Source organism: Nanorana parkeri, unplaced genomic scaffold (genome assembly GCF_000935625.1).
Source record: "Nanorana parkeri isolate BGI_ZX_2015 unplaced genomic scaffold, ASM93562v1 scaffold21, whole genome shotgun sequence".
NCBI lineage: Eukaryota > Metazoa > Chordata > Amphibia > Anura > Dicroglossidae > Nanorana > Nanorana parkeri.
The window spans coordinates 1,174,799-1,197,134 of NW_017306289.1; the positions used below are offsets into that span (position 1 = coordinate 1,174,799).

A 22,336-nucleotide genomic window follows, 5' to 3' on the forward strand; every position below is an offset into this window, starting at 1 on the left:
CGGGCTATGGACCCGCTGATCGCCTATATGTGAAACACCCGGTACCGGGTGTTCGCATTGGACGGGTCTTTTCTGCCCGTGCGTGCCCGCTAGGGGGCGCGCGCGAGCAGAAAAAAATTGCAGATGCTGCAGTGCCGTCCGTCCGTTTTTTTACTACGGCCGGACGGCAAGAGGTTAAAGTCTTTGCAATTTTACATTTAACATTATTCTGAAATTGTTTTTCAATTTTAGGCTCAGATTGGTGAACCTCTGCCCATCTTTAATTCTGAGACACTCTGACTCTTGAAGATGCTCTTTATATACCTATTCATGTTACTGACGTGTTGCCAATTAACCTAATTGGTTGCAAGATGTTCTCCCAGCTCTTCTTTGTTAGTACCACTTAAGCTGGCTGTACACCTTACAACCATCGCACGACTTTCGTTGTGCGATGGTTGTAAGGTCATTAAAATTTTGTGCGACCTGCCCATGAACAGGCAGACCGTACTTGCGATCATCGCAAGCCTTCCCTGCTGAAGGGAGGGCTTGCCGATGATTGCAATGCTGAGCGGCCAGTGTGCGCTTGCGCACACCGGCCCCTGTGGCTTTAGTCTTCCAAGAACGCTACCAACCATCTGAAAATTGTACGAAAGTCGTGCGACCGTTCAGTAGATGCGGTCACATGCTGCCCATACACCTACCGATTATCGTACAATCGCGGGATCACTCGCGATTATCGTATGATAATCGCCAGGTGTATGGGCACCTTTACTTTGCCAGTTTTTTGTTGCCCTGCCCCAACTTTTTTGAGACCTTTTTCCTGCGTCAATTTCAAAATGACCTTTTTTTTTTCTTAAAATGGTACATTTTTCTCAGTTTGAACATGATAAACATTGATATATTTTCTATTGTGAATAGAATATGGGTTTATGAGATTTGCAAATCATTGCATTCTGTTTTTGTGTAGATTTTACACAGCAACCCAATCTTTTTTGGAATTGGGGTTGTACATCTCCCAAGAGTCCTTCCTCAACACACAGTGTTTTAAGTGGGCTCTTGAGAGGCAAGCAGCCAGCAGCATTGTTTTGCTGGGAAAGAACTCTGTATTCCTGCATATAATGTGACCTTACTGACTCCTCTAGCCACCAAAAACTAAAATGTCTATGGGCATTGGTCAAGCACCTTGAATTGTATTGTTTTGTTACTCGTAAAGATACATTTTAATAACACCTATGATGTGTGCACAATGATTAAGCCATTGTTGGTGATAACAATTACCAGATTGTATATAATTGTATATCGTGGAAAGCCATTGACAGCTGTAGTTCAGCTGTGCAGATCAAATGACCTCACCTCATTGTGACTCGCAGCAAGAAACGTCTAGTTTTTCTATGAAGAGAAATGCTTTGGGAGGAGTAGTTGGAAGCTAAATTCTTTGTTTAAAAACATTTATCTGTAGGCACGCCAAATAAATCTGTGTTTTGTTAATCTTTCCACCTATTGTTTTGAAATATTTATTAATATTTCAATGTACAGTATGTCAGCATTCCAATGAAAATAAATATTTTTTTTAATTTCTGGAAGTGCTTTTGTGTGTGTTATGCCATTTGCAGATGCACCAAAACAACCCTCTGATTTGCACTGCTTTCCGCTGGTCCTCATTTTGGGCTATCAATACTAATTTGGCCATATGCACAGAAAACCTCTGCCAGGCAGTATCCCCTTCCTCTGTTCTCATCAGTAATATTTCCTTTGGTGGGAATCATGACACAGGCATGCCAGTATACTTTAACCCTCTTTAGACTTGGCATTGTGACATGGCATGAAATAAAGAACAGTTTTGTATTTGCTGACCAAATTCAGTCAGTCAGTTCATCAAATTATATATTTGAGGAATAAAAAAATCTCCCTGTTTCTACTGTACGGTCGCACGTCTTTTGTCGAGCCAACATGTTCGAAAACACGCCGAGAATCGTAGCACGTCTAGCCTGCTCGCCCAATAGCTGCGGAACGGGCCGGTGTGCGCACGCGCACACTGCCCGTTCTGCATTGCCGTCATCGGAAGCCCGCCCCTCAGCGGGGCGGGCTTTCGATGATCGCAAGTACGATCTGCCCGTCCAAGGTGGGCAGATCGTACGGGCTTTCAAGAAGCATACGACCATCGCAAGACCAAAGTCTTGCGATGGTCGTAAGGTGTATGGGCACCTTTACACTATATTGCCAAAAGTATTGGGACACCCCTCCAAATCATTGTATTCAGGTGTTCCGTGAAATTTCCTTCTAAATATTCCACGGTCAATTGTTAGGCCTTGTTCACACCAGATGTGCAGTGCGTTCCGGCCCGATTCTGGCCAGAATGCACTGCGCATTGTGGCCGGCTCACTTTTTTTGTGGGGAAGGAGGGGGTGTGGCGGGGCATTGATGGGAATAGCACGGTAGCCACGCCCTCCGGCTGCAATACGATCGGCCGCACGGGATCGCAAGGCATATTATGACTCCGGTGCAATCAAAATGCTGCTAGCACTATTTTGACTGGACCGCAGGCATAATGTGCCTTGCGATCCCGTGCGGCCGATCACATTGCGGCCGGAGGGTGTGGCTACGGTGCCATTCACTTCAATGGCCCGCCACGCCCCTCCTGCCGCACAAAGTGAGCCGGTCGCGATGCAGTGCCTTCTGACCAGGATCGGCCCGGAACGCACCATCTGGTGTGAACAAGGCCTTAGTGGTATTGTAACAAACTGGAAGCAACTGGGAACAACAGAAACTCGGCCACAAAGTGGTAGGCCACGTAAAATGACGAGCGGGGTGTGTGTATGTGTATTAGGGATGCACCGATATATCGGCCACTGAAAATTGCACTTTTGGCTAAATGCCGAAAGTGCCATTTTCCTGCTGATACATCGGCGCATCCCAGGTTTCTTTCCTCCCTGCACACTGATGTGTTTTCTTTTTTAGTGAAAGGGGGTAAAGGTACACTTTAAGATCTGCCTTTGTCTAGATATTTGCTTAAATTACTTGGGTCAGCTTTTATTCTTATTAGGGCTGTGAAAATTAAAGATTAATTTCTCGATAAATCGTTAAACTTTTTGATCGATTTAAAATGATTTTGATCGCTAATGAAAACACTCACCTCTCCGCCTGCTTCCGGGAGTCCCGTTGGCGATGTCCGTGACGTCACTGGACTCCTCCCGCCTTCCCCAAGTGGCTCTGTCGGCTAACGAAGGGAAGGGGGAGGAGTCCAGTGACATCGATGTCCGTGACGGCTAGCGAAGGGAAAGGGGGAGGAGTTCGGTGATTTCGATGTCTGTGACGTCTCCGGACTCCTCCCCCCTTCGTTAGCCGACTGAGCCACTCGGTGAGTTTGCCCAAGAAACTTTCAACACGAGCGCCAGCCAAGGCATTGGCCTATACACATTCAGCACAGCAATTAAGTAATAAAATGAACTAGGATCACACTAATCCAGCACGTTATTATTCTGAGTTGCCCCACACAAGCGGCGGCCATATTGAGTGGGGCACGTGAGATTAATAACGTGCTGGATTAGTGTGATCCAAGTTCATTTTATTACTTCATTGCTGTGCTGTATGTGTGTAGGCCAATGTAGTTGGATCTATATGTGCGTTATAATTGATCGTTTAAAAACAAAATTTCGATTAATCGAACACGAAAATTTTGATCATTACCAGCCCTAATTCTTATTGGTCTTGATTGAATTATATGAACACTGAAAAAATAATCTCATTTGATATGCAAGGATGCTGTGTGGAACAGGTGCTTGCAATCATAGATACTGAAACTTGATTTGTGAAACTTCTATTACTATAAAGATTCAACAGCTGTATATACTTTGCCAGCAGTTAAGGAAGTTGGCAACACCATTACACGCATGTTGTTCTTGTCTCATCTTATTCTGTTGCATTGCTGAATTGTTTGGTAATATAGAGAGTATATTTTTGTAACTTTAATAAATTGACAGTTTCCTTTTAAGTGTAATATTTTTAAAGTTAACCATGGCATTGTTTAAGATGCTGCTCAATGTCAAGCATGCAATTTTCAGCATTTAGCTAGTGACATCTGGACACACAAGTGATTGCAAAAGACATCTTTGAATGCTAGCTCTGAAAAAGAAAATGAAATAGGAAAATCAGTTGTTCCTCAGTTTCATACAGTATATGTAATGTATATAAAGTAAAAAATGCTTTGGTTTGTTTTAGATAGAATATTGCTGTATCTGCTTTGGAGATTCTCCTTTATTTTTGGTCCTGGTGACCATTGTTTCCATGTCATGGCAAATCCATCACTGGAAAAGAAAGTGAAGGGTAATATTCCAATGTGAAAACCTGCCGTGGTGACAAATGTCTTTCGAGATATCTTCTAGCTTTGGGGAGAGCTGGTGCCTAACTTTATGCTATAATCTGTTAGGAGCATTGGCTACCTGGTTTATTGCATTTGAGTAGTTCTGTTGTAAAGCCCATTATGGTACCACTACAAGTATCTATTTGTGATTGATCTAGGTACAAACAATTACAAAAAACAAGTGATACACCATTGAACGGTGCAACACATACAGTGTCAACTAAAATACAATCTATCAGAAATTATCTGTTAAAGGAGAACTATGAGATGAGTGATTTCCACTCACCTCATAGTTCTAGCCGACCTGTGACAATGAGACTGTCACAGGTCGGCTCAGTAGATCGGGAGGTGAGCAAACACATACCAGGTTCGCTCATCTCTCGATCCTGTCACGGCTCTCTGCCGTGACAGGGGGAGGGGCTGGATTCCCCTCTCCCCGCTCCGATCTGCCAGCGCTGACTGGCGGAACGGACGGGGGAGGGGGCGGGTACAGCTGGCTCTGCCTCTAGATAGGCAGAGCCAGCTGTCACTCACGCATCTACGTCGGGATCCGCTCCGGCTGCTGCGTCTCAGTATACCGCGAGCAGTAGCTCGCGGTATACTGAGCTTAGGGTAACGGGAGGACGCTAGTTTGTGTCTTCCCGTTACGCTAAGGAGAACTAGGGGGAAAAACGCTGACCCCATAGTTCTCCTTTTAAAGATAATTGAATCAATCTTTATTACGATTGGTTCCCAGATACACAGACAGATATTCTCTGAGTTGATCAAAAGCAATCAACAACATTCTGGCATGGTGGTACAACTTGCCAGAGTCTAAATTAACTAGGCAGCAGATGCTGCGGACACTGCTCATGTGCGGAAAGGCAGTTCCAGCAGACAATAGGGAGGTTGCCAGCTATTGGTTCATGGGGTAGTGTCAGTACTACCAGAGTTAGGTGTGGAAGTCAAGCCTCCAGAATACCTATGTTGTATAAGGTATACATGCAAGGCTTTTTCACACACACCAACTAGTGGGGAGATTGATGCCTTAGGTCTATCTATATTGAAGCTTTTAGGGCCTGTTCACATGAAATCAGGTGCGGATCTGCAGACGCGGTGCTACTGATGCAGTGCGTTTTGGCCGCGTTTTTGATGCGTTCCAGGTAAAAAAATTAAATATGTCAGTATGTTAGCTGCAGTGCGTTTTTGGTTAGTTTTGTGTTTCCGGTCCGTTTCCTGACCGTACAAAATGTGACATGCAGTATTTTTCTGTCGTAACCTGAACGGACTGCGCACGTGAGAACTGTAGCCCATAAAACACATAGGGATACATTGGGATGCATTTTTAGTGCAGGAGCGTACGGATCAGGTCAGCACAGAAAACGGGCGTCGTGTGAACAGGCCCTTTGGCTGGGCACACACCTTACAACCATCGCAAGACTTTTGTCTTGCGATGGTTGTAAGGTACTTAAAAAAACGTACGATCTGCCTATGTTGCATAGGCAGATCGTACTTGCGATGATCGCAAGCCACGCCCCCTGAGGGGCGGGCTTCCGATGACCGCAATGCCGAACGGGCAGTGTGCGCTTGCGCACACCGGCCCGTGCGGCTGTTATCGTACGGACATGCCACAAACCCGCCGAACATCGTACGATGCTCGGCGGGTTTTCAAACATGTCCGTAAGTTTAAAGTCGTGCGACCTTACAGTAGTAGAGGTCGCACGGCTTCCACACACCTTACGAACATCGTACGATCGCGGGATTTCCCGCGATTATCGTACGATAATCGTAAGGTGTGTGGGCACCCTTAGGCAGGAGAAGTCAGGTAATGCTTTTTTATATGTTGAAACCTATTATAGCACTTTGCCTTGATGATGGAACCTGCCTGGTTCCAAAATGTTGCATTAAAGGTGATCTCCATGCATGGGACAACTTTTCTCTAAATCTCCATGATCCCCTTTGCAGTACTTAAGAATAATGCGAAATCTTTTTATAATGAAATTAGTGTGCTGGCAACATAGATTTCCTCTCCAATAAAATGGACACACAACCTTTTATAGTTTCCCTATTATGATACTAAAATCTTTGCGTTTGTTTTCTTTAGGAGTGAGCGGAAGTATGTGGAAAGATACTGGAAAGAAGTACAAGTTGGTGACTTTATCCAGCTACGCTGCAATGAGATCATTCCTGCTGATGTACTGCTGCTCTCCTCCAGTGATCCAGATGGTCTCTGTCACATAGAAACTGCCAATTTGGATGGTGAAACCAATTTGAAACAAAGACAAGTAGTGAAGAAATTCTCTGAGCTGGTAAGCATAAACTGTTTAAGGCCCAGTTCACAAGACAAGAATTCCCATGTATTTCTATAACCCCCGTTTACACCAGAGCGTAGTATCGCATGTAGAAAAACGCCTGTCGCTGGATAAAGTAAATTAGCTTCTTTTTGGCAGATTACAGTGCGTTTCTCCCCATAGACTCAATAGGAAACTCTTGGAAACGCACAAACACTATTATTTTTGCGCACGCTTGCCTGTTTACAAAACTTAATGTGACTTAATGCATGCGCGTAAAACGCAGAGCAAGAAAAGTACATAGAAACTAGCGGAAAGGCTGTTGCCTAGGTGTGAATGCACCTCAGGACAGTAGGCTCAAATTTCAAAGTGAACACATACATGTACATTACAGGACACAGTAAAGTGATTCGGGTACACTGGGTTATGCTGCTGACTTTAGATAAAAGGACACCTGCAAAACAAAGCTGTTAGGATAGCTCAGTATTACCCCTCCCACTCTCAGCATGCTTATTGTTTTTGTTAGTGTCCTAGGAGAGCGGACATCTTTTAAGAGAAGAAAAACCCTTTCTATAAGGCTTCTTTTTCATCTATCACATTTTTTTTTTGTTGCGCTAGAGCCAAAAGGGGCTCACCTTGCAACTTTCTGGATCGGCTGATATTCAGCATTGTCACAGAAGCTGTACACAGAACCTGCTGAGAAAAGGCAGGGCCAGACAGTAATTTCTCTTATGGCACTGGACTCGCCTAGCTATGTATGTACAACGTGAGAGTTAAGGTACCCATACACTTTAAAAACCCTCGCAAGACTTTTGTCTTGCGAGGGTTGTAAAGTACTTTAAAACGTACGATCTGCCCATCTTGGACAGGCAGATCGGGCTTGCGATGACTGCAATGAGGGGCGGGCTTGCGATGACCTCAAACGGGCAGTGTGCGCGTGTGCACACCGGCCCGTTCGGCAGTTGTCAAACAAGCAGGCCACTAACTCGCCGAGAATCGTACAATTCCCGGCGGGTTTTCCAGCCTGCTTGTTCGACGGAAGACGTGCGACCGTACAGCAGAAACGGTCGCACGCCTTCCATACACTGCACGATTCTCGTACGATCGTGGGATTTCCCACGATTCTCGTGCAGTGTATGGGCACCTTTAGGCACAGATTTCTAGCTAGGATGGACGAATCTCCCACTGGGCTATTGTAGTCTGAGTCAGAATACCTGAACATTGACTACAGCTGAGAATTTTCCTTCCAGGTCCTTTTTGATGTTAGGATTAAAAGCTGTTAGCAGAAGGCTGCTGACATGACCACCCACTAAGCAAATTTAAGATGATTCATCAAGAACCATCTGAAGTTTGCTCCGTGTATGGCCAGCTTCAGAGTCAGAGGATGTCTATTGGCCGTTGTAATCATCTGTTCCCAGGACATTTTAGACAATTGGGTCCAGAAAGTTGTATCCAGAGGCTAAAAGCTTCAATTTCGGTCTCTGCCTCCACCCCACTTAGTCTTGTCAAATTTGCCAGCGTCCTTGCAGAGATTGGTGAACCTCCGCTGCTCTGGTACAGCTCATCTCGCAGAGGGTCTTAGACACTTTCCCGGGAAAAAGAAAGGTTCCATGGTTTTTATTCAAACCTATTTTCCTGTCCCCTTTTTCCTGGCATATCAACACTACCTGCACTTTGCTCTGAGCACACAACATTACCAGTTTGTTGCCTTCCCCTTTGGCCCCTCCACTGCACCTTGGGTCTTCATCAAGGTACTAGCCCCTGTTCTTGCTCTGCTTCATTCTGCACATCTCCATAGAAGAATATCTGGACAACCTTCACTTTAAGAAATGGACAGTTCCCGCTGTATCAGCCAATGTCCCAAAGAAAATTCAAAATTTTAGACTTGTCTTAAAAAACAAGAGGTAAGGTGAAATCTTCCACTGGGGACACCTGTTTCAGTTGTCTAAGGGCGGTCCCAGTGATGCACAGAAAACTAAAAAAAAAAAAAACACATGCAGACTAGATTACTCATTTACAGATGCATGTGTTCAATTATTTAATAGCATAAATAGCACCTTGATGGTCTAAACTCAGGAATTAAAAAATGCATTCAAGTACCTTAACTATTAACAAATGTGTTTTAAATTGGCCACCCTCATGAAGGACAGTGTGAGCACAAATTGATAGATGATTTGAGGCTCTACAGCTGAGTGATAAACAAATAAGGTACAGTATTGTTAATAGTTAAGGTACTTGAATGCATATTTAAGATGTAACTTCTGAGTTTAGTGTCACTTTAAATAATGGAACATGGCTTTACAAATCCCAGGCACCAGGTCGCCATGTCGACTAGAAATTGTATCCTGGTGCCTGGGCTTTTATCATCCCGTTCACTGTCCCCAGCCACCTCCTCCAAATCAGCTCTGCTCCTCCTGTTCTCCTACCCACTGGGTTCCCGCTGCATGCTGCAGTTTGTGTCCCCTTCGATCCCCGCTGCTCTTCCCGTCTGTATCAGCAGAGGCAGCGGGGATTGAAGAGGACAAAGACCGGTGCCCAGAAGGTAGAAAAAAACACTGACAGCCGATGGCCTGCTGTGTTTTCATTCATATGCCTCAGCAGGCAGCTGTCATTCCCCAGCTAAAACTATTGAGGTAAAAAGGTGACACTAGCGGTCTAATGGAACCGGTCTTAAAGAGAACCTGTCATTTCCAATGTGCTATCACATAGGGGGCTTGTGATCCCCCACATGTGATGTCAATGAAGTTGTGTGAAAAAAGCAAAGTAAAATAAAAAAAAATAAAAAAATGTAAAGGCCCCCCGTGACTACGAACATACTATTGGAAACACAACTCAAGTGCAACTACGTACGAAAACTACGACTGTGCTACACGTCAGGTATCGCCGTGTGTGCCAAATTAAAACTGTAATTTAAAATTACAACTGTTGTTGAAAATAAAGATTTAAACTTTTAGTTTAAAAAAAGAAAAACTGTCTTCTAATTTTTTTAGCTGCCTCCTAGTTTCAAAGCAAGTTTGTCAAGACATGCACCTGTATATGTGTAATCTAGTCTGGATGTTTTCTGTTAACAGTTTTTACTTGCTAATGGTATTCTGCATGTATTAATGTGTATATTGCATAAAATTACCTTAAGAGCACTCAGACTTGCTAGGTGAAATGGAAAACAGCAGTGCTTCCAGCATGCATTTTTAGTCATTATGTGCCTTTTACAATTTCTGCTCTGTATATTGTTTCTGTACCCCTTAGCCAGCCTCATGTGAATTCTCCTGAGCTCTTAAGGTACTTTTTTCTGCAAATTGTGGCTGCTATTTAAATTACAGCTGTGGCCCGACAGATTATCTGTCTGAACATCACCTTTTCAGACCTCCTACCTCTTTCTATATTTTAAAGTTTACAATTGACATTAATGCTTTTAAAGCTTATCTAAACCCAAAAACAACAATTGTATATCTTTCGGCTTATCAGTACTTAGATGAGCTGGCTGCGTTAGTTTTCTATATTATGCTTTTATCTTTTCCTTATATTTTAACCTGGTAATCCTCTGAGTAACGACCTTCCTGTTCTTTGGGGGGCTAGACTCACTCCTCCACTGTATCTATGGCGAGAGCCATGGTTGTCACCCAAGCTTGACTGCAATCTTGACACATATATCTGCGTTTTGTTGATCTTCATCATATGGAGGGTGGTGTGATTTGTTGTTTATAGAACAAGATTTGTTTTTAAGTTCAGATACTTTAACTTCCAGAACTTATGCAAGATTGGGCAGCTAACTAATATTGGTAGGGACACTAAAAGACACCCTGGCCGAGATTCACCAGGAGGACATAGAATCACTTTGATTGTGTTCCTTCTAGTAATCTGGTGCCGGGGGTGTTTGTGTCTAAGAACGTGATAGAGGTCAGATCATGGATCCCTGATGTCTCCATAAAGAGCACCTGTTACCTGCCCAATGCTCTCACATGGGGGGATTTTTCCCTCCATGTGATCGCAATAAAGTTACATTTTAAAAAAGTGTTTAAAACATGAAACTATAGTAATATAAATACAAATGTAAAAGCCCCACTGATCTCCTGCGCATTACTAGACCGTAAACATCCACTTAGGACATTCATATGAAAATGTAAATGATTTTTGCAAAACACAAACTGGGTATTGGCACGCACGCTGCAGTAAGAGGAATAATTCTAGGGTCAGTTAACTCTAAACTGATGAGCTGTAAAGACTTTTTATTTATTTTTTATAAAAGATAACTTGGAATGATATTAAGTTTGTAAGCACAAAAATTCATCTTAGTAAATTTTTAGGGCTGCAACCAACTAATCGATTAATCGATAATGAGCATAGTTGTCAACTATGCTCATTATTGGTTAGTTGATTGTGTCCCCTAGCTGTCTCCTCCATGCTGGGAGGAGGGCATAGCAAGCAGTGGGTAGGTGCAATAGCCAGCCTGCTATTGGTTATTGCAGGTTAAAATGGCCAATAGCAGGCTGGCTATTGCACCAACCGATTACCTGCTGTATTTACAATGAGCTGCTATCTGTGGAATCTTGCCATTGGCAGCTGTCATCTGGCAGAAGCTAAACAAGCACAATGTGATTACTATACAATTATTTGAAAAATATATAAAATGTGGGAAAAAAGTAATTTTCGGTTTTTGGCTGGACAAATTCTGCTGCGGGAGGTGCGTTGCAGTGCCATTTATTTCAATGGCATCCCGAGCGCACCTCCCACCCACAGTGTGATCGCCCACACTGGAACGCACAATACCAACATGCAGTGCAGTGCGATTGCAAAACATTGTGCATGCAGTTTTATTCTGAAGTAAACTTTGTAACACTGCATTTGTGCATTTCATTTTAAATTAAGAATGGTTTTTTTTTATTTTTTTACATTTGATTAATTGAAAAAATAACCAGCCAACTAATCAATTTATGAAAATAATCATTCGTTGCAGCCCCAAATAGTTTTGAGAAATGTTTACAAAAATATTTTGTGACAAAAAAAAAATTGCAACGACCAAGTGGGATTCTCTGAGCTAATGAGTGATTAGGAGTGGAGACATGAGGGCAGGGAACATTTTGTCGCCTGCTGCTTTTAGGGAGTTGTCCGTAATGGCTGCTTTGTAACTTTCAAAATAAAGCAGCTGTGCACAGCAGGCATCGGTTACCTGCAACAATAGCACCAATACTTTTTCATGGCACACATACACACGTTTCAGGAATCTCACGCTGTGAATAAAACCCACTACACACCGCAATAACATTTTAATCTAGGATTGAAGTAAGAGATTTATTGAGGCGTGAATGTTTTTTTGCTTTTATTATACTAGTGTCTCTCCTATTCTGACATGAACCAAATGCTATTACACAGGGGATTATTATTCCCTGTGTGATAGCAATACAATAAAAAGGTTTTTTTCTTAAATAGTTAAAAAGAAAAAGTAAAAAATATTAATTAAAAATGCAACTAAATAAAAATGTTAAAAAAAGGCGATTTAAGTAAAAATAATAAAACAAATTAAAATTTTTTAAAAAGTAAATAAAAACAGAAAAAAATAAAACCAGCCCCACGCGAATAAACGCGCAGTTACACCCTTACCCTGTGCAAGTGTAAAAATTGATCCTGGTTTGAAGCCAAAGTCAGGGATTTTGTAGTATTGGCTACAATACTGTATGATTAACCAATAATACCAAACAGGTGCTAATAACCATCAATTTCATAGGTAGGTTGAAACAGTCATAAACAGTTGTGTAGCAGGCTTAAAACTGGATGAGGAACAACCCAACTCTGCTACTAAGGTGGGGTTGTGGAAGGCTGTTTCATGTCACAAGTCCTATACCATATACCAAGACACAAGATAGTTATGCTGCATCAGCACGGTCTCTCCTGGGCAAAGATTTCAAAGCAGACTGGGGTTTCAGGATGTGGTGTTCAAGCTCTTTTGAAGAAGCACAAAGAAACGGGCAACGTTGAGGACCACAGAGGCAGTGGTCGGCCAAGGAAACTTAATGCAGCAGATGAGACACATCAAACTTCCCTTTGACATCAGAAGATGTCCAATGCCATCAGCACTGAACTGGCGGAAACAGTGTGACCCGGGTACACCTATCTTCTGTCCGGAGAAGTCTGGCTAGAAGTGGTCTTCACAGAAGAATTGCGACCAAAAAGCTATACCTCCGACGTGGAAAAAGGCTAAGTGACTCAACTCTGCACGAAAACATAGGGGCTGGGTTGCATAAAAATGGCAGCAGGTGCTCTGCACTGATGAGTCAAAATGTGAAATATTTGGTTGTAACAGGAGGCAGTTTGTTCGCCGAAGGGCTGGAGAGCAGTACAATGAGTGTTTGCAGCAACAGTGAAGCATGGTGGACGTTACTTGCAAGTGTGGGGCTGCATTTCTGCAAATTTAAGTTGAAGGTTTGGTCAGGATCAATGGTGTCCTCAATGCTGAGAAATACAAGCAGATACTTATCCATCATGCCATACCATCAGGGAGAAGTCTGATTGGCCCCAAATTTATTCTGCAGCAGGACAACTCCCCCCAAAATTCAGGCAATCTCATTAAGAACTATCTTCAGTGTAAAGAAGAACAAGGAGTTCTGGAAGTAATGGTTTGGCCCCCACAAAGCCCTGATCTCATCATCATGGAGTCTGTCTGGGATTACATGAAGAGACCGAAGGATGTGAGGCAGCCTACATCCACAGAAGATCTGTGCTTAGTTCTCTAAGATGTTTGGAGCAGCCTACCTGCCGAGTTCCTTCAAGAACTGTGTGCAAGTAGCTAGAAGAATTGATGCTGTTTTGAAGGCAAAGGGTGGTCACACCAAATATTGATTTGGATCTTTCTTCTGTTGACTTACTTTCCATTTTGTTTATAAAAATAAACTACTAACACTTTTTATTTCTGAAAGCATTCTTACTTTACAGCATTTTTTTCACACCTGCCTAAAACTTTGCACATTACTGTCTGTACATAATTTCTCTTTGAGCTCCAGCTATAAATGATTATGCATACTTGCATTGGTCCAGCTTGTCTCACCAGAACACTAGTTCTGGTATCCCTGCTGACCACCAGGGGGTTCCCTCATTTTGGAGGGATTGTCTCTCACTTCCTCTTGTGACAGTGGGACAGGAAGGAAATTCCCCAATGGGAAACAGATGGCAAAAAAAAAAGCTGACTGTCATAACCCTCCGCTACTGTACCCAGAACTAAATAATTTTCTCTGGCTCCAGTTTTACTTTAACCACTTAAAGTGTTATGTTAAACCACCTTCCTGTCCCAGCCATTTTTTAGTATTCTGTGCGGAGACATTGACAGTTATTTAGCCATGCAACGCCGTACCAAAATTAGTTTAGGTAAACTATAAAACCTTCTTCTACCGCTACAGCAGCCGAAGATACAGTGAAACCGGAAGTGATATAATACACATCACTTCCCCTTTCAATGATCGAAGGGTAGATCAGCCACTGGAAGTATGCTAATCTCCCTCAAATCAATGTGCACAGACCTTCCGTGCCGATCCAAAGCCTGGGATAGCCTGTGTAGGAGGGGATGGGCCACACACTCGCATACCCTCATACAAGTGATGGGGTGGCTCTAGACTCCACCTGACTGCTTGTATGTAAACAGCCATCACCGGCTGGAACACATTTTTACACTGTCCTGCTCATGCATGCACAAAAAAATAAAAGCGGTTTATGGCAATGCGCTGTCAAGAGCGAGACATCCGTCCTTTTATATACAGATGGAACTGGCAATTGGCAAGCGGTAAAGTATGAGCTTAACAGGAACAACGAGGACAGTAGAAATACACCAGGGGGCATGGTGGGACATGTAATCCTACATACACTGGCCACTTTATTAGGTACACCTGTTCGACTACTCATTAACGCAAATATCTAATCAGCCAATCGCATGGCAGCAACACAATGCATTTAGGCATGTATTTAGGCATGTAGACATGGTCAAGACGATCTGCTGAAGTTCAAACTGAACATCAGAATGGGAAGAAAAGGGACTTTGAAAGTGGCTTGATTGGTGGTGCTATACCGGTTGGTCTGAGTATTTTAGAAACTGCTGATCTACCGGGATTTTCATGCACAACCATCTCTAGGGTTTGCAGAAAATGGGCTGAAACAGAGAAAATATCCAGTGAGCGGCAGTTCTCTAGGCGAAAATGCCTTGTTGATGCCAGAGGTCAGAGAAGAATGGCCAGTCTGGTTGAAGTTGATATTTGCGTTACTGTTGCCTCTCTAACCACTCATTACAACCAAGGTATGCAGAATGGGATCTCTGAATGCACAACACATCGAACTTTGAAACAGGCTACAACAGCAGAAGACCACACCAATTAGGCTACAGCAGCAGAAGACCACACCGATTGCCACTTCTATCAGCTAAGAACAGGAAACTGAGGCTACAATTTGCAAGAGCTCACCAAAATTGTATAATAGAAGATTGGAAAAACTTTGCCTGATGAGTCTCGATTTCAGCTGCGACATTCAGATGGTAGGGTCAGAATTTGGCGTAAACGGCATGAAAGCATGGATCCATCCTTCCTTGTATAAACAAGGAAGTGAGTGTAGATCAAAAAGACAAAATTCTTACCTATATTGTAGTAGGACAGACCCTGCATCCTGACCCACTCCATAAGGTAAAAAATACTCTGCTCCTAAACGTCTTTCAGTAAACTGTTCTCAAGAGCGTGTTATCTGTCAGATGATTTAACATCTCTCAATGAACTGGAAAAGGTTTACTTGTTCTGTACAGACAGACAAGATCAGCAATCCCCACAGGGCATACTGGTGCTTGTAGTTCTAGCAAATCTAGAAAAGCGTGTAGGGCAAGGTAGGTGGCTCATGGTAAAGGCTATATATGCCCCTTCTCTAGTCCCTTTTCACTTTTTAAATCTTAATCCTCTTTGATCCCAAGAGTACCAGTTGACATCCAGCCCCCATGCACAGCAGCATCTGAAGGCTTGTGTAAGTACTGCATCTCAGGAGAAGGACAGAGACTGTCACATGGTCCACCAGTAAGACAGGAAGGTGTCATCCCTGTAGAAATATAAATCCCTTAGTATCTTAGCCCAGACTACAGAGTTTACCGTTCTTGCTTTAACAGCTTCATACTGTTCTCTAATACATCTATATGTATGACAATGAGCGCATAACTTTTTTCCTTCTTTACTTAGGTTTTCCCGGAAGTGGTTTCTTCCATAATAAAGATGGCAGTAGTGGGAAGTAAACATCTTTACCAGCCTGTAATATTACCATATGACTGTTTCTCCATTCACTTCTATTTTTTTATAGTCTGTGGAAAGAACAAGTGGCGACAGATTATTTTCTAGTGTTGTCAAAACATTGGCTTTAGCTGCGACCCACCTAGCTACATTCCAATCAATCATAGTTTACCCAGCTATTACACAGGACCCAGATTGTGAGTGAGGCATCAATGTGTGTTCTGTATTGCAAGCATTCAGCTACCACACCCACCCAGGGCTGCTAATGGAATGTTTTGCTCATATAATGAGCAAGATTTTAGACCATCAGTCTGTGTGCAGCTAGCAAATCTGTTCGCCGTATGCTCAACTGCTCTTAGATCTGAGCAGCAGTGCAGTCCCACTATTCTTAGTTGCCCTTTCCCCATCAGTAACTTTTCCAGCTGCTTCTTAGAATGTTTGTGAAATGTAAGAATTTTTTTTTTTGTGAACACTGATTGCTAAAGATGAAGCAAGAAATCTGATGCAACCAAATAAAATGTGCTTCCATCCGTACACCAGAATCTGTGACACTCCCTCTAAGTATTTATTTTTTACATATTTTTTTGTGAATGTTCCTTCACATTCTATTTTAGTCTGTTAAGTCAGATCCTTTCTGGTACAGAGGGGAAAAAATATGTACTCAAGGGAGTCTTCTCTCCTGATTTAGTTGTTGTATTTCTGTGTTCCCTTAAATCGGAGAAATAATCATTTTTTCCTCCATGCAAGGAACTTTCTGCTCTACTTTCTTAAGTCTGTTAGGTAAAACCTATTTTTTATGATTTGGACTTCACTTTCTTTCTTTTCTGTTAAACTTCTACTGGTTTCCTGGTGGAACGGTGATCCAGTAGTTTAGGTTGTAATGTTTTCCACTCGGTCGTTTATACTTTTTCCTAGTTATGCTTATATCCAAAAATAGGGTCTGTTATGCAGCGTTAAAAAAAAAAAAAAAAAGATGGGGGTTTGGAAAGCAAGACAAACAGAAAGCAAATCTTTCTTTTCCTGTTTTAAGCAAAAAATAAATAAAATCCATAAATTACTCTGATCAATTAGTTTTTCTTTTAATGATTGGTGTTTTTAAAGCTGAACTCTGGAAAAAGTAAATGTTCTCTTAATACAAGAGTCATGTGTATTGTTACTTGAATCTTGGTGTGATTTTTGTGTACTTCGTCCAGATCTCAGCAGTAATCCAGCATGAAACTTTGCCTCCGTGCAGGAACTTTCTGTAATAATGACTGGTCATTGCTGCTCTCTCCCCTTGTACAGGGTGGCTGGACTTTTATCTGCCGCTTCCTAGTTTTCTGCAGGCAGCCTGTAGTGGGTGGGGTCTGCTGGGTCTCTCGCACTGCTCTGCTCTTTGTGTAGGCTATGTTCAGCAAAGTGATGAAGTCACTGCTACTTTTACAAGTAATATCTGGGGTTGCAAAGGCATTTGGTGCTCACAAAGTTAATTTATATCTCCCTGTGGCTTCTGGAGCTTATATTTAACTGAAAGTTGTTCTGCCCGTTGTTGAGCTTTAAAGATTAAAGGGGTTCTAAACCCTCCCGTTTTTTTTTGCCTATATTTACGGCTAGCAAGCAGTAGATTTAAAAAAAAAACTGTTTGTCTATAACCCGCTTTAACAGCGGTTTAAACTTACCTTGTTTTCGCTGCGCGCTCCCGCCCGAGAAAACAAAACTGTTCGGGCAGCCGCAAAGCATGTTGGGGCGGGCGCATGAGCAGTTCGGATTCTCGGCCAGGAGATGAGCAGAGACGCAAGGCAAGTCTGTGGACGCGTGCACCCGCATGCAGACACCGCTGGATCAGAAGTGCCTGCAAGCAGAGAGAAGTCAGCGCTGGATCGGAGAGCCGCCGCACCGCTGGAGAGACAGATAAAAACATCAGGAAAGATCGGATTAAGAGACATTTAAGGTAAGTGCTAACATTAACATTGGGAGGGAGGGAAAAAGAAATGATCCTTTTAATGTCTGGAAAAAAAAGTTGACCCTTGAAATTGGGGTACCCCCGCACTGCAAGGGTTAACGGCTCGTTTTTCCCTAGGGGCTGCATTAAAGGAGATGCACTCAATCTTCTATCCCACCTGGATGTTGGGGTCCTCGCAGAGCTGTAGCTAGCTCCTTTTGAGCCCGAGGCAAGAACAGAAAACTGAGGTAATCGGCACTGCAGCCTCTCTCAACTCCCCCCAAATCTGGGAACCAGCCAATAAGCGGCAGAGCTGCACGTGAGCGAGATGGTAATGTGAGGCGATCAGCGCTGCATCCAAACCACCTCTTACCTCTCCTGAGCACCAGGTCCAGCCCTGGCAGCCGCCCCTTGCAGCTGCATGCCTCACCCATCCTTCCGACGGCCCTGGGTCACTGCAGCCTCTTCTCACCTGGGCTCCTGATATCTAAGTCCCAGTGATGTCATCACTTCTAATACAAGTCTCTTCACCTGTAATAGACGTGAGGACCCAGAAGGACATACCACAGCAGGAGTGAAGGGGGGGAAGAGAGGTGTGTGCTCACTGCTGAAGGACCGAGGATCAGATGAGTATATCTTCTTTATTCTGGTCCCTAGACCAAAACGTGCACTTAACCCTTGCAGTGCAGGGATAGCCACAAGTTGTTTGTGCTTTCATTGTCTCCATGTTTTATTTACTTTTAGTATTGTCTGCAAATGCAGGAAAAAATTATTTGCGCCAGTAGTGTAGCTGGCTTGTTTTTCCACATTTGAAAACATGACCGAGTGGAAGTATGGCAGAGTGGCAGGGGATGTTTTTTGTGGAAAAAGTGTTGAAACTAAGGCTGGGATCACACCTAGGCATATCGAATATGCGCGTATCATGACATGCATTTTTACCGTGATTCGCGTTTCCGAGGGCTACTTGGCTGTATCCCAATGGAAACGCGCGACAAAAACGCCCCAAAGAAGCTCCTGTACTTCTTTTGGGTGTAGGATGTTTTGGAGCGCGTTCATACGGCCTGTAATACGCCCAGGTGTGAACCATACCCATAGGAAATAATCGGATTTCAGTGTTTGAGCGTTTTGCAGAGCGTTCGAACGCGCTACAAAACGCCCAGGTGTGAACCAGGCCTAAAGGTGAGAACCAACAAATGTGTTCAAATCCAAACAGCATGCTGCGATATATATAGCCATGAGGTGCATGAGATCCGTGACAACATGTTAACGCCTAATATTCTCAGCTCTTTACACACATATAACCCACTTTTGTCACCTTTTAACCGCTTCAAGACCAGGTGTTTAGACCCCCTTCCTGGCCAGGCCATTTTTCAGTATTCAGCGCTGCGATACTTTGACTGACGTTTATTCCGTCATGCAACGCTGTACTGAAATGAATTTTATACCATTTTTTGGGGACAGATAGGGCTTTCTTTTGGTGGTATTTTAAACACCACTGGGGTTTTTATTTTTTACTATAATTTAGGAAAAATTACAGAAAATTTTGGGGAAAAAAAGTTTTTTTTTTTACATTATGTTAGGAAACATTTATTATTACCCAGTTTTTTGGTAAAATATAAAAGATCGGGTCACGTCGGGTAAATAGACACCAAACATGTAACGATGACCTGTACAGGCTTTTAAGGCCCCATTCACACTGAGCGACATGAAAATCGCGCAATTTTATATGTGCGATATTGCGCGACTGTTTCCTATCTGGCTGTAGGCAATCAGGAGCTCGAAATCCGTAGAAGAAAAAAGGGTCATGTAGGAGCGACGAGCTACAAGCGATATTGAGCGGCGAGATGTGAACAGCTCCATTGAAATGGATTGAAGAAGCTACACAGAGCGATATCGCATGGAAATATGAGCGATATCGCTGCAAAAATCGCTCAGTGTGAATGGGGCCTAAATCGTCGCCTATGGACAATTGGGGGTGCTGTATTTTTTTGTAATTTCAAGAGTGCACAGCTTGGATATCTATTTACTTGGCACAACCTCACCTTTTTATATTTTACAAACAAATTGGGTATTATATTACAATTACTTATTTATATAGCGCCAACATATTCCACAGTGCTGTACAATCGTTTAGACAAGACAAGTAAGAAAACACTAAGCATCATTGACATACAGGTCAGAAACAGTAGGTTAGGAGGACCCTGCCCAATTGAGTATAATGTATTGTGTTTTTTGTTTGTTTGAGTTGCTCTAATATCATGTGGCATAAAAATTTTCAACTGCCACCATTTTATTCTACAAGGTTTATGCTTTCAGGTAATTTTTTCAGATTTTAAAATAATTTTCAGATGTAAAATGTGAATAATAACAAAAATGTAAAAACAGCTCTAGCAGTGAAAGATTTATAAGGACATATAGTGCCAGAATGGGGTAAACTGACACAGATTGGAGTAGAGCTGCAGCTAACGATTATTTTCAAAATCGATTAGTTGTTGCAGCCCTAGATTGGAGTAAACTGACACAGATTGGAGTATAAGGCCGCATTCACACCTGCACGTTCCATAAATGTACACCAAACGTTTGTGCTGCCATTAATCTCTAATGGCACCCCAAACGTGGCCAGGAAGACATGAGTTTTTGCCCCACATTTGCACGCATTAAAATGCGCACAAACGTGGAAGCCAAAAACGTGGAACACTTGTCGCAAAATTTGCTACCCAAGCTTTTTTGCCGAGTTTGTTTTTTTAGGTCCCATTAAACTCAAGAGACGCATGACAAACACGCATTAGAATGTGGATTGATTTTAATCATTTTTTTTAATGAAGGGAGTTTCCCCAATGAAAACCGTACTGTTGGATTTTTGTTCATTTTAATAAGAATTTTCCATCCTGCCTTTTTTTTTTTTTTCCACCTCCTATGGTCGAAAAACATTCATCAATTTGACCCCATTAATTAGAAAATTGAACAAACTTTCCAAAAATAAATTTTTTAAATAAAATTCTACTGCATGACCAGCTTTAGTTTATTGCCATGTTTTGTTCTTTTCATTTGCAAATGACAGGTGTATAAATGCCACTGATAAGAAATAGGCAGTACTCGTTTGTTGAGTTTTATACATTGGTAGTATACTTTTCCTGTCTGTTTCAGATTGGTGCGTCAATTTGCAGGACACTGTATGATGTACAGCTTTCATGATCAGTTGTTTGGTGTATTATATTGGTATTAACTTTAACTCTTTATCCTACATGAGAACAGAATTGCTAATGCAGTACAAAACCTATTGAATCCCTGTGCTGGAAGCAGAATGTTGACAAATCCTCAAAAATATGTTGGTACTTTTAATAATGGCTTCTTTATTAATCCTGTGTCATGATAAACTAACTTGAATTAAAATCGGATTAAATATACATTGTGAAAAAACAGAATGCTTGGAAAACAGTGACACCGCAGCTTGGCACAAAGAGTTTGCTCTACTTGGTGCCATGGGAAAATCTGTGTACAGTAAATCCCAGGAGTCAGAGTTCACTTGCCGTCACCTTATGTAGTTTACTTCCTAACATTCCGTAACCTGTTGTCACAAAATATGTGGTTTGAGGGCTTGTTCACACCATGTCCAGACCAGAACAGTTTGTTCTCGGACCAGAAAAAGCATCCCAATGTATCCCTATAGTATTTCTGGGTTCTCTTCACACCAGTGCAGTTTGTTTTGGTCCAGACAAAAAAAAAAGATACTGTTCGTCTCATTTTCTCTGGTCTGGAATGCAAGTAAACGCATAAACACAAGCACACGGGACTGCACCTGAAATCCCATTTTTTCAAGCTAAAAAAAAAAAGCATAACGGAATGTGGCAAAAAAAATACACTGCGTTTGCAGATCTGCTCCAGATTTGATCCGCACATTGTGTGAACATAGCCGGATAGTGCTAGTGCTTGCTTAAGCCAAGGGCGCTGTTTGTAATGATGTGACACAACTTTTTTATTGGTGATTACATAGCATGCCTAGTAATTAAGGCCGGTTGTAAATACCTCAATAAAAGCAAAGAGTTGCTGCATTTAGGACCATCATTTGGAACATCGCACCATTGCTGCCAGAGGCGTAACTAGTGACCTCAGGGCCCCGATGATGCAAGAATCCATGAAGCCCCCCCCAAGAAGAAAAAAATAGATACTTTTTTTTTTTTAAACAGAAATTTTAGAAAGAAAAAAAAACACTCTCCTCTTTCATGTCCCCAGCTTCCCCTCATCCCCCCTTCACGTCCACAGCTTTCCGCTGCCAGACCCCATGTCACCTTCATAGTCCCAGCTCCCTACATCTCCTCCTTCGTGTCCGCAGCAGCTCGGCAGCGTTCTGTGTGATGAGGGGGCGGGGATAACACCGCTTCCTACTCATTGGCTGCTGCGCCGGCTGGATACTTCACGCTGCGCCCGAAACAAGCAAGACACATCTGCTGCTGTCCTATCCCCCCCGACCCAGCCTTCTTACTTACCTTTACACTCCAGCAGCAGCCTCCACCGCTCCCGCCTTGATCTTCTTCACCTCCGCCCACTAAAAAGAAAGCTCCGCCCC

The 22,336-nt window shown here is 42.7% G+C and overlaps 1 protein-coding gene across 1 annotated transcript in view; it reads left to right on the plus strand.

Moving 5' to 3' along the window:
- Positions 1-22,336, plus strand: part of ATP10A (ATPase phospholipid transporting 10A (putative)) — a 123,903-nt gene that overhangs the window by 26,339 nt on the left and 75,228 nt on the right. The window contains exon 2 of the mRNA XM_018563400.1: positions 6,423-6,627. Coding sequence (XP_018418902.1) covers positions 6,423-6,627 — 205 coding nt within the window. The remainder of the gene's footprint in view (positions 1-6,422; positions 6,628-22,336) is intronic.